The sequence below is a fragment of the Chiloscyllium plagiosum genome, unplaced genomic scaffold (genome assembly GCF_037043375.1).
Source record: "Chiloscyllium plagiosum isolate Xiang-an unplaced genomic scaffold, Cpla_swu_hap1 HiC_scaffold_12, whole genome shotgun sequence".
Taxonomy (NCBI): Eukaryota; Metazoa; Chordata; class Chondrichthyes; order Orectolobiformes; family Hemiscylliidae; genus Chiloscyllium; species Chiloscyllium plagiosum.
The window spans coordinates 43,998,917-44,025,040 of record NW_028270150.1 but is presented as its reverse complement, the minus strand read 5'-3'; the positions used below and the strand labels follow the sequence as shown (position 1 = coordinate 44,025,040).

The following is a 26,124-nucleotide window of genomic DNA, read 5'->3' as shown; positions in this document are numbered from 1 at the left end:
GTATGATTTTCTTTACTGGCAAGAGCATCGAGTATAGGTGTTGGGAGGTCATGCTGCGGCTATACAGGACATTGGTTAGGCCACTTTTGAAATACTGCCTTCAATTCTGGTCTCCTTCCTATTGGAAGGATGTTGTGAAACTTGAAAGGGTTCAGAAAAGATTCACGAAGATGTTGCCAGGGTTGGGGATTTGAGCTACAGGGAGAAGCTGAATAGGCTGGGGCTGTTTTCCCTGGAGTGTTGTAGGATGAGGGGTGACCTTGTAGTGATTGATAAAGAGGGGCATAGATAGGGTATATAGACAGCATCTCTTCCCTGGGTTGGGGGAATCCAGAACTAGAGGGTGAGAAGGGAAAATTTTAAAAGGGACCGAAGGGGCAACTTTTTCCACACAGAGGGTGGTGCATGTATGGAATGAGCTGCCAGAGCAAGCGGAGTAGACTGGTACAATTACAACATTTAAAAAAGGCATCTGGATGGGTATATGAATACGAAGGATTTAGAGGTATATAGACCAAGTGCTGGCAAATGGGACCATGTTAATTTAGAATATCTGGTTGGCATGGACAAATTGGATTGAAGGGTCTGTTTCTGTGCCATATATTTCTATGACTGTTACAGGCAGTGAGTTCAACAGTTCCACCCCCTGGAGTGAAAAGATTTTTGTTTCACATCTGCTGTAAACCTCATGCCCCTTACCTGAAATCTGTATCATCTTGTCACTGATCGCTCCACCAATGGTAAAGTTCCTTTCTGCCTACCCTGTCTGAGCCCCTCAGTTTTATACATGTGAATCATATCCCCTCAATCTCTTCTCCTTCAAGGAAAACAACTCAGTTTGTCCAATCTCTCTTCATAACTGAAATACTCCAGCGCAGGGAACAGTGGTTAAAAGAGAAAATGCTGGAAAATCTCAGCAGGTCTGGCAGCATCTGTAAGGAGAGAAAAGAGCTGACATTGTCAAAGGGTCAGTTAGACTTGAAATGTCAGCTCTTTTCTCTCCTTACAGATGCTGCCAGACCTGCTGAGATTTTCCAGCATTTTCTCTTTTGGTTTCAGATGCCAGCATCCGCAGTAATTTGCTTTTAACATAGTGGTTAATCTCCTCTGCAGCTTTTCCAGTGTAATCACATCCCTTCCAAAATGTGGATTCTAGAACTGCAATCAATACCCCAGCTGTGGTCCAATCAACCTCTCTTTACAGCATAACACTCTGCTCCTGAACTCCATGCCTTGTCTAATAAAAGTAACACATATGCCGTAACTACTTGTGGGGACATGGGGTAGAATTCCATCATGACATATTGATATTCAATAAAAACCTGGGAAAAAAAAACAAACTAGCCTAATGGTATCCATGTTGCTTTTCAGTAAAACCTATTCAGTTTTAGTGAAGGAAATCTGCCATTTTACCCGACCCAGATTACGTGAGATGCTAGACTCAGAGTAATGTGACTGACATTTAACGACAAAGATCAATTATGGACGGGCAATAAATGCTGGCCTAACTAGCAAAGTTCACATTGAATGATGGAATTAAAAAAGATGTAAAGGAGCAAGGTTCATCCGAAATGCCAAGTGAGCTAATCCCATTGTAGCGGAAACCATTTTACTTGCCAGTGACGCTCCGATCCCAAGCACGAATAAACATATACAAACATACCTTTTCTCCACTGGAGTAAAAGAAGTACCGTAATCGGACGATATTACAATGATCCAGTTTTCGCATTATCTGCAGCTCACGATTCTGTAGAACAAAAAAAAGTAACTATTTATTTGCAAAGTTAAAACTCACATTTGGATGCTCGTTAACAAGCACTAGAACAACACTCCTTAAAATGACAGACTTAAGCTCCAGGAACAGCTACCTGATTGAACTTGCTCCAATTACTGATCATTGACAAGTTGCACTTATATGGAAGCAGACACAACAGATATGTTAACATAGTCAGAAGTGACCAATATCCAGCAAATACGATAAATGTGTTGGGATCAAATGGTACAGTGAGAAGCGAAGCATTGCTGGGAGAGTTTGAGAAATTAAAGCCCTGGAGGTTGCAAGTACCATCCCGATACAGCAAAGGATTAGAGATATACACTGCATGCACAACAGGCTAGAATCGTAGGTTTCAGGAATGGTGGGTGGCGATTCTTTTCTTTTGGGTGAAGGGGTTAGAAAGATAAGGATATGATGAAATTCTATTGGATTTGGCAGAGGGTGGATTATGGGTCGAAATGTGTGGCGCTGGAAAAGCTCAGCATCAGAGCTGACATATCAGACATAAGCCCTTCATCAGGAGTTGCCGGTGGGGGTGGGGTCACTCAAACAAACAGTGACTCAACTTCCTACGCTCCAGTGAAACAAAATCCCTGCTTATCCAGCCTCTTCTTATAACGCAAACCCTCTCGTCCAGAAGAGATCTGTGTAAATCTTTTCTGCACCTTTCGAATATAATGGAATCCTTCCCATAGCAGGGCAACCAGAACTAAATAGTATTCCAAAAGTGGTTTCACCAGTTCTTGTACAACTGCAACATGTCATCCCAATCCTGTATTCAATGATCTGAACAATAAACATAAGCATGTCAACCGTCTTCTTCACTACTCTGTGATGCAATTTTCAAGGAACAATGTACCTGAACCCCTGGCGCGCTCTGTTCGACAACACTCCAGATTAAGTGTGCAAGTACTACCCTTGTTTGTCTTATGAAAATGCAACATCTTGCATTTATTTAAATTAATTCCCATCTTCCACTCCTCAGTTCATTAACCTAGTTGATCAAGATCCCATTGTACCCTTAGATAACCTTCTTCACTATACCACCAATTTTGGTATAATTTGCAACTTACCAACCATATTTCCTACATTCTCATCCAAATTGTTTGAACAGCAGGATAAAGGATAAAGTCCAGAGGTGACAAAATCATGTACAAGCTTTCAGCAAAAATGGACTGAGAAAAGTGGTGAAAAAGCAGTTGCACTACGGGCATTACACTCAGCTTTGGTACTACACAACACACCCACCAAACACAGTCTTCATGTCTGCCACAATCTGGAGCATGTTTTTACCTGCCCAAATTTCAGCATAACAAGAGCAAAGCCCAAGGATTAAACTGAACATGCCTGGTACTAAATTTCAGAATTCTGCAATGAATCATGGATTGCCACTTGATACTCCCCTTTCTGACAGATCGAATCTGTACTCCCAGACCAAAACTCCGTTTATAAATTTACAGACAACTTTGACAAATCAGTTACATACAAGAGTAATTTTCTCCCATTATCCATCCTTCTCAATTTCAAAATAATCCTTTTCCTACTTTTTCCAAACTGCAATAAAGCCTCGAAATAATGAGTGTGTTGGTGGTATAATAAAAATAAAGTAAAGCAGTAAGGATCAACATTCTAAAATGTTAAATAAGTATTGGATGATATGCATTGAGTGTTTTGCATATTCATTTTAGAGATGATGGAGTCATTGTCAACTATAGATGGTTTATAATAGACATTTTCATATAGCAATGGCAAAATTGCCACACCCAATGCTTGAAAATGACAAGAGAACTTCACATTTCTAGTTACAATGGTGCAGTTTTCAGATGGCCAGATAGTTTTTCTTCCATTCTGATGGGACTGTGCATGAGGAACTGCAGAATTTCATTGCAGCATACTGCAAATGAATTGCCTGGACAATCGAAAATTGCTCTGAAAGTCTCCATTTCAGGTGGGAAATTTAACGGTTTCAATTAGAAAAAAAACCTGATACTTGGGAAAAATTAAGACCATTAAAGACAGCCCAACTCCCTAAAAATTAAGTATTCGACCCAATTGCAGTGCTCCATTTCCCCATCTTAAACTCACACTTGCGTATATACTTACCATCTCACAGCAGCTTCAAGCTAACTAAGATTCTAGACTTTTGAAAGTCAGATTACAGAAGTTGACTGCTATAAAAATGGGGGCATGGTTTGCCTGGTCAGACGATTTGTGGAGTGTTGCGAGAAGTTTATGGTACTCTAAGAATGGATATGGCTTTAGAGAGTGTTCAGAGGTGGTTTTCAAGAATGATTCCAGGGATGAAGGGCTTGTCAGGAGGAGTGGTTGAGGACTCAGGGTCTGTGCTCAGAGTTTAGAAGAACGAGGAAGGGTCTGATTGAAACTTAAAATCTTGAACAACCTGGATCGAGTGGAAACAGAGCAAATGTTTCCTAGGAGAGATTAGGACCAGAGGTCACAGCCTCGGCATGAAGGGACAATCTTTTAGAATGGAGATGAGGAAGAATTCCTTCAACCAGGAGAATGGTGAACCTGTGGAACTCATTGTTGTGGAACACTGTAAAGGCCAAGTCTTGAGTGTAGTTACAACAGAGATAGATAGGTTCTTGATCGGTAAAAGGATCAATGGTTATGCGGAGAAGGCAGGAAAATTAAGTTGAAAAACATGTCAGCCATGATCAAATGGTGGAGCAGATTTGATGGACCAAGAGGCCTAATTCTACTCCTGTTGTGAAGTGAGTAGATGGGATGCTCAATATTTTTGGATCAGTGGTACTGGAAGAGCACAGCAGTTCAAGCAACATCCAAGGAGCTTCGAAATCGACGTTTCGGGCAAAAGCCCTTCATCATATTTTTGCCCTTTAGCCCCTCAAGTCCATACCATTAAAACTACACTAGTCCCACCTTCTAGCACTTGGCCCATAGCCTTGAATGTCATAACACTTCAAGTGTTCCAAGTACTTATTTTAAAAAAAAAGGTTTGAGGCTACCCACCTCCACTTCCTTCCAGATAATGCAGTCCAGACCCCTACCACACTCTGGGTGAAGTTTTCCTCACATACCCTCGAAACGTCCTGCCTTTCACCTTACAAATATACTCCCTTTCACCTCAAGAGAACAGCTTCTTTCTATCCATCCTGTCCGTGCCCTTCAATCTTAAACAGCTTGATCAGATCCTCCCTAAATCTTAGAGTCATAGATTTACAGCACAGAACCAAACCCTTCAGTCCAACTCATCCATGTCAACCAGATATCCCAAATAAATCCAGTCCCATTTGCCAGCATTGGACCCATATCCTGCTTAACCCTTCCTACTCATATACCTATCCAGATGCCTTTCAGTTGTTTTAATTGTACCAGACTCCACAAAATCCTCTGGCAGCTCATCCCATTGACGCATCACCCTCTGCATGGAAAAAGTTGCACCTTGGGTCCCTTTTATATCTTCCCCCTCTCACCTTAAACCTATGCCCTCTAGCTTTGGACTCCACTACCCTAGGGAAGAGACTAGGCTATTCACCCTATCCATGTCCCTCATGATTTTATAAGCCTCTAACGTCACCCCCTCAACCTCTGACTTACCAGGGAAAACAGCCCCAGCCTACTCAGCCTCTCCACACCCAGTAACATCTTTGTAAATCTTTTCTGAACCCTTTTAAGTTTCACAACATCCTTCCTATACAGGAAGCCCAGAATTGCATGCATTATTCCAAAAGTGGCGTAGCCAATGTCCTGTACAGCCGCAACACATCCTAACTCTATACTCAATGCACTGACCAATAAAGAAAAGCATGAGCTGAAAATGTGTTGCTGGAAAAGTGCAGCAGGTCAGGCAGTATCTAAGGAGCAGGAGAATCGACGTTTCGGGCATGAGCCCTTCTTCAGGAGGGCTCCAATAAAGAACCTCCAATAAAGAAAAGCATACCAACCACCTTTTTCACTTTCCAATGTACATAAGACTCCCCTTTCAGGGAAATATGAACCAGCACTCCAAGGTCTCTGTTCAGCAACACTCTCCAGGACCTTACAATTAACTGTATATGCCCTGCACTCATTTACCTGGCCATAATGCAGCACCTAACATTTATCTAAAATAAATTCCATCTGCCATTCTTCAGTCCATTGGTCCATCTGATTAATATCCCATTGCACTTCAAGGTGACCTTCCTCACTGTTCACACCTGCAATTTTGGTGTCATCGACAAACTTACTAATCATCTCTTACGCTCACATCCAATTCATTTATGTAAGTGACAAAAAGCAGTGGATCCAGCACTGATCCTTGGGGCCCACCAATGGTCAAGCAACCTTCCACCATCACTGTCTTCTTTCTTCAAGCCAGTTCTGCATTCAAATGGCTACTTCTCCCTCTATTCTATGCCTTCTAACCTTGCTAACCAGTTTACCATGAGGTACCTTGTCGAACATCTTATTGAAGTCCATACAGGTCATGACCACTGCTCTGCCCTCATCAATCCTCTACATGACGACTTCAAAAAAAAACTCAATCAACTTTGAGACATATGAATTCCCACACGCAAAGCCATGGTGACTATTCCTGATCAGTCCTTGCCTTTCCAAATACATATAAATCTTGTCCCTCAGGATTAAGAGTCAGAGATGTACAGCATGGAAACAGACACTTCGGTCCAAATCATCCAAGCCGACCAGATATCCCAACTCAATTTAGTCCCACCTGCCAGCACCCGGCCCATATCCCTCCAAACTGTTTCCATGCTGTACATCTTTATGACTCTATGCATATACCCAATCCAAATGTCTTTTAAATGTATTAGCCTCCACCACTTCCACTGGCAGCTCATTCCATACATACCTCTGCATGAAAAAGCTGCCCCTCAGCTCTTTTTAATATCTTTCCTTCTCACCCTAAACCTATGCCCTCTAGTTCTGGATTCCCCCACCACAGGGAAAACACTGTTTATTTATCCTATCCATGCCCCTCATAATTTCATAAACCTCTATAAGGTCACCCCTCAGCATCCGATGCTCCAGGGAAAACAGCCCCAGCCTATTTAACCTCTCCCTATAGCTCAAATCCTCCAAACCTAGCAACATCCTAGTAAATCTTTTCTGAACCCTTTCAAGTTTCACAACATCTTACCGATAGGAAGGAGACCAGAATTGCACGTAATATTCCAACAGTGGCCTAACCAATGTCCTGTATAGCCGCAACATGACCTCCCAACTCCTGTACTCAATACTCTGACCAATAAAGGAAAGCATACAAGCGCCTTCTTCACTATCCTATCTACCTGCGACGCCACTTTCAAGGAGCTATGAACCTGCACTCCAAGGTCTCTTTGTTCAGGATCTTATCATTAACTGGATAAGTCCTGTGAAGCTTTGCTTTGCCAAAATGCAGCACCTCACATTTATCTAAATTCAACTCCACCTGTTTGCCCACCATCTATGTCAGGCTCATTGGTCTATAGTTCCCTGGCTTTTCCTTACCACCTTTCTTAAATAGTGGCACCACACTAGCCAACCTCCAGTCTTCCGGCGACTCACCAGCCAACCTCCAGTCTTCCGGCGACTCACCTGTGGCTATCGTAGAAACAAATCTCAGCAAAGGGCCTGGAACTCACTCCCCAAACTTCAGAGTTCTAAAGGTATACCTGATCAGGTCCCAGGGATTTATTCACCTTTATGCTTTTTAATCCACCAACACCACGTCCTCTGCAAGATGTCACTATTTGTTTCCCCATGTCCTATGTCTTCCATATCCTTCTCCACAGTATGATGTAAAACATTTACCATCTCCCCCATCTCCTGCGGTACCACAGATAGGCAGTCTTGCTGATCTTTAAGGGACCATATTCTCTCCCTTGTTAGCTTTCTTCCCTAATGTATTTGTAGAATCCCTTTGGATTCTCCTCAACTATTTGCCAAAGTTATCTCATGTCCCCTTTTTGCCCTCCTGATTTCCCTCTTATTTTTACTCCTATAGCCTTTACATTCTCCTATGGAATTTGCTTTCTGCTGCCCATACCGAACATATGCTTTCTTCTTTTTCTTGACCAAAACTTGAATTTTTCTAGTCATTCAGCATTCCCTACACCTACCAGTCATGTCCTTTACCCCAACAGGGTCTCTGGATTCTCGTTGCCTCATTTTTGAAGGCTTCTCATTTTCCAGCCATACTTTTACATGCAAACATTCTCCCCCAATTGAATATATGAGGGGTAGGTGGGAATCTATAGTACACTTCCAACAAAGTGATCATCCCTTTAATGCTCACTTCCACCCAAATAATATCCTCAGTAAAGGCGGCGCAGTGGTTAGCACTGCTGCCTCACAGCGTCAGAGACCTGGGTTCAATTCCCGCCTCAGGCGACTGACTGTGTGGAGTTTGCACATTCTCCCCGTGTCTGAGTGGGTTTCCTCCGGGTGCTCCGGTTTCCTCCCACAGTGCAAAGATGTGCAGGTTAGGTGAATTGGCTATGCTAAATTGCCCGTAGTGTTAGGTGCAGGGGTAAATGTAGGGGAATGGGAATGGGTTGCGCTTCGGCGGGTCAATGTGGACTTGTTGGGCCGAAGGGCCTGTTTCCATGCTGTAAGTAATCTAATCTAAACCAAATACAGCCATTATGTTATCTCTAATCAAAATCCACTCCCCCTTTTCTCTTGCCCCCCTTTCTATAATGGCTATAGCTTCTATACCCTGGAACATTAAGCTGCCAGTCATGTCCATCCGTGAGCCATCCTTCTGTAATTGCTATAAAATCCAAGCCCCAAATTCTTAACCATGCCCTGAATTCATTTGCCTTCCTGAAGGGCTTTTGCCCGAAACATTGATCTTCCTGCTCCTCAGGTGCTGCCTGACCTGCTGTGCTTTTCCAGTACCACTCTAATCTAGACGCTGATTCCCAGCATCTGCAGTCCTTACCTGTTAGGCCTCATACATTGAAATAAATGCAGTTTCATGCATCAGTCATACCTCATTCTCTGCTTTGTTCCTGCGTGACTGGACTGAATTATACCTTTTCCCAACTGTGTCAGTCTCAAGTTGACCTCTTTCCTCACTAGGTCCCTGGGTCCCACTCCCACCTTACTAGTTTTAATCCTCCTGAGCAGCTTTAGCAAATCTCCCCACCTGCATATTAATCCCCTTCCAATTCAGGTCCAAGTTGTCCTTATTATAGGTCACTTCTGCCCAAAAGAGATTCCAATGATCCAAAAATGTGAATTCTTCCCTCATGCATCAGCTCAGCCACCCATTCATCTGCTTTATCCTTCTATTCCCACCCTCAATAGCTCATGGCACCAAGAGTAATCCAGATATTGACCACACTCGAGGTCCCTCTTTTTTTTTTTAAATTCCTACCAACTTCTATATTCACTCGTCAAAATCTCATCCTTTCCTCTTCCAATGTAATTAGCTCCAATGTGCATGTCAACCTCCTACTGTGCTCTCCTTCCCAGAGAGAAGATTCTGCACTCAGAGATATCCTTGATCCTGGCACCAGGGAGGCAACGCACCATTCTGATGTCTTGTTGGCCACAGAAATGTTTGCCTCTGACTAGAGTTCCCGATCACAATTGATCGCTTGGAACCTGATGTATCAGTCGTCACAGTAGAGCCATTCTCAGTACCAGAAACCTGGCTATCAACGCTACACTCCCAAGAGTCCATCACAACCTACATGTTTCAAAATAGTATTTGTTTGAGAGATGGGGATAGCCACAGGAAACTCCTGTATGACTGTCTCCCCCTCCTACCCATCTACTTGACTATCTTCAGCTTATCTCCCTTCCTGAAAAAGGCCATCCATAACACCTCCAGCTCCTGTAAATTCCTCATTGCCTCTAACAGCCGCTTCAACCGATCCATGCAATCTGATAGATTCGCAACTAAATACATTTCCTGCAGACAATCAATAACTTGCAAACTCTACCTAATCGCCAACATTTCACAGGAAGAGTACACCACTCTACTAAAGACTTTGAATCTTAACCTACAGACCTAGAAAACAGCATACTTAGTACCTGTATTTTATATTTTTAAAAGTTTAATCAAGAAACAGATCTCAATAAAACCATTAAAAAATAACCCACACTACTCACTTCTGTGGATCTACAAAAGCAAAACAGTAAGGTTATACTTAGACTAGCCATTTAAATGCTCCCCATATAGGTTTCTCCAAGATCAGCTGTGAATTTCACTTAATTTTTTTTAGACAAACTCCGATGTCCAGAGAAACTTGAAATCAAACAGCAGAGACAATCAGCTATTCAAATTTCTCCATTTGATTCACTTCCCATGTAGTCACTACCTTTGTGTGTCGCCCTTCTTTTTAAAGTACCATTTTGATTCCTCTGTCCCCTCCCCACCTCAGAAAATAACCTGAGCTTATCCAGCCTCTCTTTATGTCTAAAGCACGACATCCGAGGCAACAGCCTGGGAAACGGCTTCTGCATCCCTCCAGTGCAATCACATCCTTTCTCTCATGCAGTGACCAGAAATGCACACAGTATTCCAGCTGTGGCTTAACCTCCCTGTTCTTAGTCAAGGTACACATTAAGAGCCCGTAGGCCTTAACTGCCTATTGACCTGACCTGCAACATTCAGGGATTTACAGACAAGCAGCCCAAGATCCCTCTGTTCTTCTAAGGTTCCTAGTGTCCTCTTACTGATTTTCTTGTTACATCACCTCCCTTATCAGGATTAAATTCCATCTACCATTAATCTTTTATCTGACCAATCTGTTTACATTCTCCTTTCTTGTATCAACCACCAGGCCAATCTTCACATCATCCACAAACTTGTCTCCTTCCTCCTCAACCCATCCCACCCTCCACAATGTAGAGGAGAATGCTGTATGTATTACAAACAATGAGGAACCCAACACCTTTATGGCCCAACACCCATCTACTCTAGATGGGTGGTCTTGGGTGACAGTACCCTACATATTGGCGGGGTAATTACAATTTTTCCTGCAAGCTTTAAGAATGTTATTAAAGCATTTCCAGTGTCAGAGAATGACTTGCCCAAGATAGATTAAGTTCACTCATCATTCCATCGTGGATTTGCTGCAAAACTCAATCTTCCATTTCAAAAAGGCAAGCATTTGACTTTGAGCAATGAAAATTGGGTAAATAATTGACAAATAAATGATAATTGAACAGAATGAGCATAAAATATTCAAAAACGTAGAGAAGACTAGGAGTCCAAGGTAAGCTCACTGAATTAGAAAAAGACAAAGTTCAGTGAAGAAGGAAAGTGTCAAACTGAATCGGGGAAAATAGCAACTAATTTTATTGATCAGAAGTAGGAAATCTTCAAAGACATAAGGTGATAACAGTAGTTGATAAATTCCAATAACAGTAAAAGCACATTATATTCCTATATCAGCAAAAAGAGGTTTACTAAAAATGTTTTGGCCGTCATTCTGTGCTTCTGGAAGAAATCAAATGCAAAAGCTCTGACCCTGATTTTCCCTTCCTCTTCACGCACAGGTACTATGCTGCAGCACTGGAATAGATAATATAATACTTGTGCTCAATATTGGTGCACTTTATATAAGTCACAATTTCCATGTTGTGCTCAATAAAAAGTTTTAAATTCCACAGAAGAATCTGTATAAAAGGATTGGTAGCAATACTTGACAGACAGAAATAAGTTGGGATTAACAAGTGCAAAGTAATTGCTAGTTGGAGAGAGATAAATCCAGAGTAGGAGTTAATTGTTGGTGTTGGTAGCAGAATATAAAAGACACCTTTAATAACAAGAAAACCAAGAAAATATTAACATGACTAGCACCCAGGCACACTCGTGTCCTGAGAGGGAGAAGGAGGAGTACAGGAAAGGGTTGAGAGGGCTATTGAGGACCTTGTCCACTACCGTGGGAAGAATTCTTGATTGTGGAAAACGAAAGAAATAGTGCCTGCACTATCATGGATCATCAGTCACTGAAGTAGATGCAAAAAGGTGATGGAGAAACTGGGAGAATGGAATGGAGTCCTTTTGGGAAGGACGTGAGGAAAAGTAATTGAAATAGTTGTGGCAATTTGTAATTAATAGATACTTATATGGATAGCCTATCCCACAATGTCAAGGAAGGGACAAGTCAGATGACCAGATGAAGACAACAGAGATGGAAACTGGAAACAAAATGGATCAACTTTTCCAGCCTGGATGAGAAAAGGAACTGTTCTACCGATGCAATCATATTTATTGAAAAAAGTAGTTGGGGACCTGCTTCCGCAATCACAATGGAAAAGAAATACTGAATTTTAAACATTTGATGTCTGAAGAAAGAAGAAATCACTTAGTTCAGCACTATGCCAAAATATTTACTCAATTTATTTACAGAAGAATGGTAAACTGACAGGAAAGAGACTTTGTGCTTCTACATGATTTCAGATAAGCTGTGGAATGGTTTTAAGGAACTACTAAAACATGTTAAACAACACCTGTTCACCAAAGGTGAGAACATTCATGTCACTACCAGTTTCAACAAGCGGCAGTATATCGTGAAGATGATGTTGAGGAGCTGGTGTTGGACTGGCGTGGACAAAGTTAAAAAAAAAGACAACTGGTTATACTCCAAAAGGTTTATTTGGAAGCACTAGCTTTTGGAGCGCTGCTCCTTCATCAGGTGGTTGTGGAGTCCTGATGAAGGAGCAGCGCTCCGAAAGCTAGTGCTTCCCAAATAAACCTGTTGGACTAATGTTGTCATTTTTATCTATTGTGATGAAGCTGCTGCTTTAACAAAGTTATGCTGTCCTTGGCTTTTGTTTCCCCACAGAGATCGTAAATGACAGACTTCAAAAAATCTGGAGATGAAGGGTTTTAGAAAGAAGTTGAAAATAGCTAACAGACTGCCTCAGGCAGAAGGCTTTCAAGTTTAAAAAACACTTGTACAATGAAAAGGGGAGTGGCCAGTTATCCCAGCTCAGTTTTTCTCTGGTTTGGTTTTGTTTAAGTAGTGGAAAAGCTGCCAGAACCAGGTCCAGGCTGGTACTGACTTCTATCCTGTAAGAACTTATGTTCAATTTTACCTTTTGTGCCAAAGGTGTTTATAGAGATCGTTGCAAGTATTTGGAAGAGCATCATTAAGTTCGAATGATCTGTTGGCTTTTCGGAGAGGTTAAGTTATTCTGTATTGTTCTCTGTTGCTAGTGTTTCATTCAGTAACCTTGTAAATACATTCTGTTTTGTTTAAAACTAAGTGGTTTGACCAGCTGATTCTCTCCTGGAACATCCATTCTGCACTTGCTTAAAACAATTAGCAAAGTTAGGATCTGGGCTACCTTCTTAAAATGTCTTGAGGGGTCTGACCTGGTCCACAACAAAATCTACAACCATCTCAACTTAAGACTCAAGTAACAGTCTCCAGAAAACAAGACATAGGACATAATTGTATTCACTGTTTCAAAAGTCTACTATTGCACAATTATTTAATTAATGCATGTTGTTTAGTGAAACTAAATCAATCAATATACATGGTGTCTTAAAAGCACAAGCTGACATTAAAGCCCTGATATGACTAAGGTCTTTGCGACTACCAAAAAACATCAGGGCTGATCCAATTACTGCTATAGGATTCTTCAGGTTTAGTCTTTAAACTAGGAGGTTTTAAGTGGTTACTTTCCATCAATATGTACTCTGTTGACCCATGTGAGGTTCAGTTTGAACCCATAGTGTGATGTGGGGCAACAAATTCACGTATGAAGTGTTTTTAAACTTAGCAACTGAAATGATTTATTTCTGCTGAAATGAAGCAGGGACAAACATTGAATTATGAATGTGTTTTTTAAAAAAAAATTGATAATAGAAAAAGTAACAGAACTTCAGAAACAAATCTGTTGGACCAAAACACCTTTATTTAAAGGCTGAGGAAATTGCAGGTGTCAATCTTCTAAAATCTCTGATTTGGAAATAGTCATTGCAGTGGAAAATTGCAACCATCACACCATTACAAAATGAGTGGTGAAAGGAATAAACCACATAACCACAATCCTTAAAGTAACTCCACTACAAAGCACTTTCCAAACCCACAACCAAGGATAACAGAAGGTACACGTGTATGAATTAGGACAAGTAGGATGCCTGGCCCTTAGAGCCTGCTCTGCTATTCATAAGATCAGAGCTGATCTGATTACTGCACATTTCCACCCACCCAGATAATCTTTCAGCCTTTTGCTTATCAAGAATCTCAATACCACCAACTTAAAAATATTCAAGCACTCTCATTCTTGCATGGCAATCGAAGCAAAGAGCCACTAAGAATCACTACACAGCAAAAAGTATTTTCCTTAAGTCAGTCTTAAATTAAATTTGATCTGATCTATTCATTGTCATGTGTTTTTTTTTACAAAATACAGTGAAACGTGCTGCATTGTGTCAACACTCTCTGGCACCATCTTAAAAGATGGAAAAATAAACCAAAACAAAATATAAAGGCAGAAAAATAAAGAAATAAAGTGTTCAACTTGACAGCCCTTCTTGTTAAGTGGCCCATCATGGGCCATGGGCCTAGTGGCCAGGCACAAGTCCCCAGTCCCCTTCGCCACGTTGCTGCTGGAACGAAAGCCATCACTCTTTAGGCACTGTCTCATCTCCACTGCCTCCCTTGTCACTACAAGTCCTCCCTGAACCTTGCCACTCCAGACGCCACTGATACCACTGGGTATCGTACCAGCCCAAACTCTACCTCAGCCGCCACCATGACTCTGCTTTGAACTCCCTTCGTCAATGCTACCAGGCCTTGTACTGGGCCCAAATTCTCCTCTGCCGCCCGTTCATGAATCTGCACTGGATGCAGAAGCCGCCGGGAATCCAAACCCGCCTCCAATGCTGCCATGAGTCTACACCACAACCTGCGATGCCATCGCCATGACTGAGCTCTTCAGTAAGAGGCAAGTAAAATAAAAAAAAAAATGACAACAGGTTGGAGCAGACGAGCCCAGAGTCAGAAGCTCTACTTCACCACCATCTTACTGTCGTCCCGCTTCCATCCCCGCCCCCCCCAACCAAGATAAGGCAACATACATATTATTTGGATGACCATTACAACCAACGAGTAAAGATTAAGCTATCTGCTGTTACACAATGAATGTTCTCAACCTTGTTAACTGGCTTTACATAATGCATACTTTTCACCTTGTTAACTGACCTTGCGTACCAAATGCTTCCAATATTGTTAAATGGCTCTATATAATTACTGCATTTCCACCTTGTTCACCCATTACCCTTGCCTCTAGCCGCCGCCCCCCCCCCCCACCATCGTTAACTGCAAGTTCTTATCTGAACCGAGTCATGCTCGGCTGAACATCTTGTTTCACAAAGCTCAAGCTTAACTCTTTCCTTGCCTTTCTCACTTTACTCCTCACAGGGCTCGAACCTCACTTAAACACAGAGCTCGAAGCTCAAACACAGCTCAAATCAGCTGAACCTCTTGTTTCACAAAACTCAGAAATTGGCTTTCCCTGCCTGTTTATACCCTATACGTATTCTCATTTCCTCTTTTTATCGTTTCATGATAACCAATGGCATTACCAGCTTTCATAAGCCTGACAGCCAGTATTTAAGCAAGTTATTGATATGCAACATGCAGTAATTATAACAAAAATTACTAGTCTGCTACAGTAACTAAAATTCGAAGAATCCTCCCAAGTGGGGAAAAATAAAATCACCAGTAAATCCACAGTACTTAGTGACCACTCCACCCCCTCCAAGTCAAGTGGAATCGAGCCAGTTCTCCAAAACCTCCTTCAATAAGTCCAATGTGTAACAAGATTCAGTCTGTTCTTGTGCATCACTCCACGGAGAAAACTGAATTCTTGGCTAAGGGTAGTTAAATGCCTAGGAGGAGAAACTGAGGTCTGCAGATGCTGGAGATCAGAGCTGAAAATGTGTTGCTGGAGAAGCGCAGCAGGTCAGGCAGCATCCAGGGAACAGGAGAATCGATGTTTCGGGCATAAGCCCTTCCTGAAGAAGGGCTTCAGGAAGTTTTCAGCTAGTTAAATACCTAACAAAACCTACTAGACTTCCACCCTTCTAGAGATGCTTCAGATGGAGGATACCAGTGCATCAGAGTATACAGTGCAGCAGCTGAAGCAGCAGGCTTCTAAGTTGTACTGCCTTAACAATTCAGTCAATTATAAGCAACAATCAATGGTCCTAAAATCAAACCCTCGGGTACCGCGTTCAGGTTATTCAAAAAAATATTTTCCTTTAACAAATTGAGACTTGGCTAATGTGAAAGCTGTCAGGAAAAGTATTTCAAAAGTCTGGAACAGCAAGCAAACAAAATGTTTCCTGTGCTTTAGCAATAGAAGAGGCAGTTTCAGTTCAGATTTAGAGTTCAAATATTTGTGGGAAACAAATGCAGAATATATTAAAATATGGTGTCCAAATGAAACTTCCCAAATAAAACAGTTGGAATGACAGTGGCAATTTTGGTAGAGATCAACTTTCTTTGAATTTGCAGTAAGAAGGGAGCCAATGAAGTCTTAACAGAATTTAAACAGCTCAGTCTCAAGTTCTGATATTCTTTAAAATCTGAACAAAACATCAAACTAAAAATGCACTCTTCTAGTGAATGCTGCATTAAAAACACAGCAAAGATATTATAACAATTCTCTCATCTGGTTAAAGCATGATCACTGACCCAACTATTCATTTTTAAAACAGGCTTTGTAGAATTTCAAACACATCAGGGGCTCAAGGCACTCAATCAATTTGTTTTAAGGTTGCAAGTTTGATCATTTTAAGTTGTACATTATACAGTTTCAATGTAACAACAAAATCTGCCCCACTACACAGCCACAAAAAACACTGAATTGAGATCTTGATTCAAACAAGACAAAACAGTTCCTTAAAAGGATTTTCCAAACCAGTATTTTAACAAACGAAAACTTTTTAAACATCAAACACTCACAGCATGGCACAATTTACCTTGGAACTTTACTTTTCCAACCTTAGTACAACCTTAATTTCAGCATTTTTGTTTTGTTTTGCATTCTCTCAATTAAGTTACACTTATAAAAAGAGAAAGCCCTCGCAGCGACCACATGGTGCCACAATCCAAGCCACTCTCTTCCCCCAGAACAAGGACTCAGAGTCTCAAATTTTGCCACTAGAGGATTTCAATCCCGTTCTCACTTTACTCCTCACAGGGCTCGAACCCCATTTAAACACAGAGAACCCAAATCCCACTTAAACACGAGCTCGAAGCTCAAACAGCTCAAATCAGCTGAACCTCTTGTTTCACAAAACTCAGAACTTAACTTTCTCCCTGCCTGGTTATATCCTATACACATTCTCATTACCAAAAGTAGAAAGGTGATCCCCTTTAAATTTAAAGGGTGAATTTTAGCTCTGGACTCTGTCAAGAGGAAACATCTTTTCCACATGCACCCTGTCAATATCCCTCAGGATCATATGTATTTTAAGTCTCAGAATTGTTACAGCTCAAGTTGTGGTCATTCGACCCATTATGCTGCACCAGTTCTTCCATCAAATATTCCACCCCACTCCCCCCCAACCCCACAATACCTTTGCACAGTACTGTTATCCAACAAGCAGCTAACGCCCTCTTCAAAGCCTCAATTCAACCTGTCACCACTTCCAGACATTATATTCCATATCTCCATAGCCTAACAACTATGTTAAAAAAGATTTTTCTGACATTCAACCTGCTGCTTTTGCTTATCACCTCAAATCTATGCCCCCTCATTCGAGTTCCTTTAAAAAATAGAATCAGATGAAGCTGTTCCTATTCTATCCAGATTGCTCACGATTTTGCAAACGTCTCATATCTCTTCTCTTTAAGAGAGTCACAACTTATTCAATCTATTTATAGACTCAGAAATACCATCATATGACATGGAAACAGCTCTCAGGTCAACCAATCCACACTGACCATGCTCCCAAACTAAACTGGTCCTACTTTCCTGCACATGGCACATATCCCACCAAGCCTTTCAGATTCAGGAATTTATCCATAAGTCTTTTAAATGCTGTAACTGTGTCTGCAGCCATCACTTTCTCTGGCAGTTCAATCAACACATGAACTACTGTGTAAAAAAAAAGATGCCTCTCGTGTCATTGCTTTTTACATCTTTCTGCTCTCACATTAAAAATATCTTCCCTAGTTTTGGACTCCCGCACCCTAGGGAAAAGACCTATTCATCTGATCCATGTTTATGATTTTATAAGCCTCTAAAAAGGTCATCCCTCAACCTCCTGCACTGAAAAAGTCCCAGACTTTCCAGTCTATTTTTATATCTCAAACCCTCCATTCCTGGCAATATCCTGCTAAATTTTTTCTGAAACCTCTTCAATTTAGTAATATCCTTCCTCCAACTGGGAGACCAGCACTGCACACAGTACTCCAAAAGAGGCCTCACCAGCATCCTGTAGAACCACAATATGATGTCCTGACTCCTATACCCAATGTCTGAGCAATGAAGCAAAGTGTGCTAAACACCTTCTTATCCACCCTGTCCACCTGCAATGCAAATTTCAAAGAATTATGTACCTAAACTCTTAGGTCTCTGCTCTAAAACACTACCCAGGGCCCTATCATTAATTGTACAAGTCCCATCCTTATTTGTATTATTAAAATGCAATAACTCACATTTATCCAAACTGAACTCCATCTGCCACTTCTCAACCTACTGGCCAATTGATCAAGATTTCTTTGTAATCGGAGATAACCTTCCTCACTGTCCAATATATTCGCAATTTTGATGCTATCTGCCTCCTGTATCCTCATCCAAATCATTTACCTAAATGACAAAAGTGGAATACCTCTCGTCACAGGTCTCCAGTCTGAAAAGCCCATGACCACTGTCACCTATCATCAAACAATTTTTGGATCAAATTGGCAAGCCCATCTTATTTCCTATGTGATATCGCTTCACTAATTAGTCTACTAATTGATTAATTGTCCAAAGCTTTAGTAAAGTCCATGTAAATAATGACTCTTGCTCTGCTCTCAATCTTTTTGGTTCACAGAAGCAAAGATAGGAGCAGGAGGTGGCCATTGGGCCTTTTGAATCTGAGCAGTCATTCACCACAATCATGGCTGATCGTCCAACTCAATAGCCTAATCCTACTTTCTCCCTGTAACCTTAGATCCCATTTGCTCCATGTGCTATATCTAGTCGCCCCTCGAATCCATTCCAATAAGTTATTTCATTTAAAAGTTCAAAGTTTGAGTGACACTATTTTCCTTGCACAAAACCATGCTGACTGTCCCTAATCAATCCTCGCCTCTCCTAATGTAAATCCTACCTTTCAGAATCACCAACAAATTACCCACCGCTGATGTCAAATTCTCAGGTACATAGTTTCCAGGCGTCCCCTGACAGATTTTTCTAAACAATGGCATAACATTAATAACCCTCTAGATATCCGGTACTTCACCTATCTTTATAGATTAAAGTAGTATTTCTATTAGGGGCCCTGCAATTTCCTCCCGAACTTCCCACAACATCCTGGGACACACTTGATCAGGTCATGGAGATTTAGAAGAAGACCATAATAGAAAGGGGCAGAACTTAGGCCTTTCAGCCATTTATCTACCTTTAATGTTTAAGGCCTTCAGCACTTCCTCTTCTGTAAGGTGAACGGTTTTCAAAACATCAATATTTATTTGAATTCTCTAGCCTCCATTTCTTCCTTAAGAGTAAAAATGGATGTGAAATATTCATTTAATCTCTCTCCGGAGGTAAAACACAGACAACTTCATTGTACATGGAGTCAGAGGAGATAGGGGAAGTGTTAACTGAATATTTTGTATCAGTATTCACATTGGAAAAAGACAATGTTGTTGAGGAGAATACTAAGATACAGCCTATTACAGTAGAAGGATTGAGGTTCACAAGTAGGTGTTAGCAATTCTGGAAAGTGTGAAAATAGCTAAATCCCCTGGGCCGGATGAGATTTATGCTAGGATGCTCTGGGAAGCCACAGAGGAGATTGCCGAGCCTTGGTTTTGATCTCTTATGTCGTCACTGTCTACAGGAATACTGCCACAAGACTGGACGATAGCAAATGTTGTTCCCTCATTCAAGGAGGGGAGTAGAGAAACCCTGATAATTATAGACTAGTGAGCCTTACTTGGTGGTGGGTAAAGTGTTGGAAAAGATTACAAGAGATCGGATTTATCATCTAAAAAGGACTAAGTTCGTTAGGGATAGTCAACATGGTTTTGCAAAGGGTAGGTCATGTCGCAGAAACCTTATTTGAGGAGACCAAACAGGTGGATGAAGGTAAAGCAGTTTATGTAGTGTATATGGATTTCAGCAAGGCGTTTGATAAGGTTCAGCACGTGAGAATGAGTATAGGGTATGAGCAGGTAGTGAAAAAAAAAAGTTGAATTTTGTGGGGAAAAAAAGTTTCAGCTGAGCATGACTCAGATCAGATAAGAACTTGCAGATAACAATGGGACGGTGAAGGCAAAGTTAATTAGGTTAACAAGCTGAAAAGTATTCATTATATGAAGCCAGTTAACGAGGTTAAGAACATTCATTGTGTAACATCAGATGGCTTAATCTTTACTATTGATACTTGTCAATTGTAACGGTCACCCCAATCAATATGTATGTTTGCCTTATAGGGATGAGCATCCAGATAATTGACTATATAATTCATTCAGAATCTGCTGTTCCAGAGAAGACAGAGAACTCATGTCTCTGTGCATATGGGCGATCACTCTCCTGCTCCAGGGCCCAGAATAAAAAACTGAAGGAGGTAGCTACACTAGCTGTGAATGTTTTGCTTTGACGGAGGGGGGAAACCGGGACAACACATGCTAGGCTATTGCACAAAATACGAAGGCATGGGATCGAAGGTGATTTAGCTCCTTGGATCAGAAATTGGCTAGCTGAAAGATGACAGAGGCTGGTGGTTGATGGAAAATATTCATCCTGGAGTTCAGTTATTAGTGGTGTACCACAAGGATCTGTTTTGGGTCCACTGCTGTTTGTCACTTTTATAAATGACATGAATGACAGCATAGATGGATGTTTAGTAAATTTGCGGATGACACTAAGGTCGGTAGAGTTGTGGACAGTGACGAAGGGTGTTGTAGGTTACAGAGGGATATAGATAAGTTGCAGAGCTAGGCTGAGAGGTGGCAAAGGGAGTTTAACGCAGAAAAGAGCGAGAGGTGACTCACTTTGGAAGGAGTAACTGGAATGCAGAGTACTGGGTTAATGGTAAGATTCTTGGTAGTGTAGTGAACATAAGATCTCAGTGTCCATGTACATAGATCCTTGAAAGTTGTCACCCACGTTGATAGGGTTGTTAATGCGGCATATGGTGTCCTAGTTTTTATTGGTAGAGGGATTGAGTTACAGAAGTATGAAGTCATGCTGCAGCTGTACAAAACTCTGGTGCGGCTGCATTTAGGGTATTGCGTACAGTTCTGTCACCGCATGAAAGGATTCAGAGGAGATTCACTAGGATGATGTCTGATATGGAAGGAAGGTCTTTAAGGTATGATAGAGGTAGTTTCTTTACTCAGTAGTAGGGGCGTGGAACGCACTGCCTGCCATAATAGTAGACTCACCAACTTTAAGGGCATTTAAAATGGTCATTGGATAGGCATATGGACGAAAATGGAGTAGTGTAGGTTAGATGAGCTTCAGATTAGTTTCACAGGTCAGCGCAACAGAGGGTCGGAGGACCTGCACTGTGCTGTAATGTCCTATGTTCTATGATCTTTAACAGGTCCGACTCTTTCTATAATTGCTCTCTTGTTCTTGAGTATTTACAAATCTTTTTGAATTATCTTTAACCTTATCTCCCAAGGCGCTCTCATTCCCACTTTGTCTTCCTAGAAACCTCTTGTAAATGACCTCTGCACTCTAATGCATTCACATCTCAAAGAATATCTCACACTAAGCTCTAGCAGATACAAGCCTCGTCTGTCCAGTCTCTCGTCAAGATAATCCACCCATTCCAAGTATTAGTGCCGTAAACCTCCATTGACCTTCTTCCAATCTACTACTATTCTTGCTTAAATATGATCAATACTAAACATAATATCCAGATATGGTCTCGTCAATAGTGTGTATAACTGAAGCATAATCTCCGTACTTTGTATTTAATTCCCCTAGTAATAAATGATTTTCAATTTGTTTTCCTAATTACTAGCTGCAACTGGATTTTGTGATTCTTGCAATAGGACACAGATCTCTCTGCATCTCATAGCTCTGCAATATCTCATCATTTAATGTTCTTATTCATTCTTCCTGCCTAAATGGATCTCAGATTTTACCAAATTATATTCCATTTGCCAGACCTTTATCTACTCATTTCCAGTATTTATATTTTTTGTAGCTTTTTCATCTTCACAACTTATAGTATCTACATTTATGCCATCAGCAATTTTAGCAACCACACCTTCAGTCCCTTCATCGAAGTCATTTAAATGAATTGTAAACATGGCACACCACTCATTAGATCACGCAAACCAAAAAAAATCCTATTTCGGCTAGTTTCCTGCAGGTTAGCTAATTCTCTGTGCCAATGTTACTCCCACACCATGTGCTTTCATTTTTTTCAATAATCCTTGTGACACTTTATAAAACTGCTTACTGGAAATCCAGTTATGGTGCATGCACCGATTTCACTTTTATCTACAGCATGTGTTGCTTGTTCAAATGAGGGGTGACCTTTTAGAAGTTAATAAAATCATGAGGGACATGGATAGGATAAGTAGACAAGGTCTTTTCCCTGCAGTGGGGGAGTCCAGAACTAGACAGCATAGATTTAGAGTGAGAGAGGGGAAAGATATAAAAGTGACTTAAGGGGCAACTTTTTCAGAGGATATTTTGCTTTGAGAATCTATTATTTTGAGCACCAAGAAGAACAAAATGGAAAGCCTAAACATCAACTAAGCCATTTGAAGTTTGATTCTGGTTTTATCAAGTTGGTAGGTGAAGTGAAAAATAAGATTCCAGTCCCTCCAATGACTTTAACAACTTCAAGTGCGTGAAATTTGACTGAGCAACACATCTACGTTTTCACATTTTTACTTTAATTATGTGCACACTTTCACTGCAATTACATGTTCAATAGAGTTCATAAACTTTACCTTCACTTTGAAGGCTGATTCAACATGTGCAAAAATGATCACCAAGTCTGATTTTAATCTTGAGGTAAATTGAGCAAGAAATGAATAGGTTAAGGTCTCAAGTAATCTTTCCATTTTAATCTACACTATCTACCCCAATTGACTGCACTACAGAGAACATGCTACATTGTCCATAGCACAGGAACTACAATTGTTTAGATTATATCCCACTTCACTTTTTGGTTTTGTTCTTCAGTCATTATTTATCTGCCAAAATTTTAGGAGAGTGAACATAGTATTTACAATTTGTGATTACAGAATACTGTGCACATAAGTAATTGATTTCCTAATCTATTGTCTACACTTGAGCCGCCTTCTTGTGCGGTGTTGCATTGTCAATATCTAAATACCACTGCTTTAAAACTTTCAAAATAACAAACAGATCTCTTTCAAAATTTCAATGTATGCACATCTAAATTGGCTGTAATGTTGCAACACCTTCAATAAAATGCTCAAATGTTAATCTTGTAGGAAAATCAAAGCTTTAGAAATTCTAACCTAGACGTATAGCGACAACCTTTAATAATATGGGTTATAACAACATGGGGGTGAAAAAAAAAAAGTAAACTTCTCAATTGTTTAACAAGCAAACTACAATTATAGGTGTTGGTGCACATCTGCTGGAGATACTTCAGCTCCATTAATTTCCATTTTGAAAAACACATACACAAGCAGATACACGTCAACTTGCTCATGCTGCTGACGTTATTTACTATATATGGCAATTAAGACTTCTGCTGTGAAAAACAATTGAGTTTAGTGCTAAACTGTTCTTTAAGCAACTGATTAAAGGAATAATCAACTGACTGAAATGCTACACAAAGGAAGACATTTCTAAAAGTGACAGTTTGGCCATCATTCAGTTGATAGCCATTATTTTCATTTAAGATTTGAGATGTTACATAATTTCTCTGTACATGCTTTCAGTTAGTATTAAGGATGCCTCAACCTAGAAGAGTTCAGGCCTGTGTACTATTATAGTGGAAATTACAAGTTTGAGGCCATGTGAAATGGAGCACTTAGAATATTTTTCAATCTACAAGTGGCCACTGGTGCTCCAGAAACAGGTTTTCAGTCTCTCAAGTTTCCACTTGTCAAACTCGGGGTGACAAGCACAAGATATAGCGTGTTGTGTTACCAGAGAAGATAAGCTTAAGGAAAGCAACTCTGATGGTAGCCTTTTAAAGGGTCACTGCCTAGACTGCTCAACATTGGATAGTCAACACTTAATTGCTCAATGAGTAAAAGGACCAAAAAAGTATGCTTCAAGTTTCATAAGCAAAATATTGTTAAGAGCACAAACAAAGTCAGCTGTCTTTCAGTTATCCTTCCAGTACAACAACATTTCATCAGTCGCAAAGTACTCAAAGACTTCAGGTCTTTGCATATAAATGTAGTACATATACAAAGCTTTCCTAAAATGCTCTTAGGGTGTGACAACTAGCTTCACAGAATTGCATTCCCTTGTCCTCATTTATCAGGCTAATATGAATTCTGAATTAAATGATAAAAGCCCCAACAATCTTACTTTGGTTACCAGACTGAAACTGAATATTGTCTGGTCAGCAAAATGTTGGAGCACTAAAACCTGAAGAGGTAGCAACAGAAAATAGCTTAAAACTGAATTAGATCGGTTCTAAAGGTGCCCAAAGTAAGCATTTTTCAAATTCATATTAGGTTTTAATTATTTAAAATTAATTCTTCCAACTTTTAAACTTAAAACTAAAATTGCAGTACAAATAAAAAATAGATTTGCATTCAGTGCTCTCACAGTCATCATCTGACTCAATGTACTCTATATTCAAAATGTTTTTTTGAACTGTAGTCAGTTATAATGTTGGAAATGTGAAAGCCAATCTGCACACAGCAAATCTCCTTAAACAACACTGGGATAATGACTATAAATCTGGCTTTTAGATTGTCATTTAAGTGATAAATATTGGTCAGGTCATCAGAGTCAATTAAGTTGCTCTTTTTTGAGCTAGAACCGGAATTGTTCTAAATCTACAGGAGACCATAAAGACATAGGAGCAGAAATTAGGCCATTCCCCCATAGAGTCTGCTCAGCCATTCAAACATGCTGACAAGTTTCTCAACCCCATTCTCCCTGTAATCCTTGATCCCCAAGATACTCAAGAACCGATCTATCTCAGTTTTAGATATACGGAAGGACCTGGCCTCCACAGCCATCTGTGGCAATGAGTTCTGTGGATTCACCACTTTCTGGCTGAAGAAGTTTCTCCTTATCGCCATTCTAATAAGGTCTTCTCTTTACTTGAAGGCTGTTCCGTTGGGTCCTAGTTTCCATTGGGAGGAGAGACATCTTTCCAATATCTACTCTTTACAGAGCATTCAATATTCTGTATGTTTCAATCAGATGCCTCCTCATCATTCTAAATTCCATTGGATTATAGACGCAGAGTCCTCAAATGTTAAGTTTTTCATTCCTTGCACCATTCTCGTGAATCTCCTCTGAACTCACTCCAGGGCCACTACATCCTTCCTGAGGTTTGTGGCCCAAAATTGCGTCCAGTACTCCAAATGTAGTCTGACCAGAATCTTATAAAACCTCAAGTATATCCCTTCTTTTCTGTTCAAGTCCTCTCAAAATAAATGCCAACATTGCATTTGCCTTCCAAACCACTGACTCAACCTGCAAGTTTACCTTGAGAGAATCCTAGACTAGAACCCCCAAGTCACTTTGCACTTCAGACTTCTGAATTTTCTTCCCATTTAGAAAATAGTCCATGCCTCTATTCTTCCTACGAAAGTACATGACCTCACACTTTCCCATGTTGTACTACATATGCCAGTTCTTTGCCCACTCTCCTATTCAGTCCAAAATCCTTCTGCAGCCTCCCACCTCCTCAATGCTACCTGTCCCTCTACGTTTGTGTCATCCACAAACCTAGTTGGTTCCTTCATCTAGATTGTTAATGTATAAAGTGAAAAGTTATGGTTCCAACACTGAGCCTTGCAGAACAGCACTTGTCACCAGCTGCTATCTGGAGAAGAATCCTTTTATCCCCAGTCTCTGCTTTCTGCCAGACAGCTAAGCTTCTATCCATGCTAGCACCTTGCCTCTGACACCATGGACCCTTATATTACACAGTTGCCTCCTGTGCAGCACCTTGTCAAAGGCCTTCTTGAAGGCAAGAAAGTAGACAACATCCATTAGACCTCCTTGGTCTAACCTGCTCATTACTTCCTCAAAAGAATTCTAGCCGATTT

The 26,124-nt window shown here is 40.7% G+C and overlaps 1 protein-coding gene across 1 annotated transcript in view; it reads right to left on the bottom strand.

Moving 5' to 3' along the window:
• Window positions 1-26,124, bottom strand: part of gsk3ba (glycogen synthase kinase 3 beta, genome duplicate a) — a 188,307-nt gene that overhangs the window by 81,795 nt on the left and 80,388 nt on the right. The window contains exon 3 of the mRNA XM_043701008.2: window positions 1,664-1,747. Coding sequence (XP_043556943.1) covers window positions 1,664-1,747 — 84 coding nt within the window. The remainder of the gene's footprint in view (window positions 1-1,663; window positions 1,748-26,124) is intronic.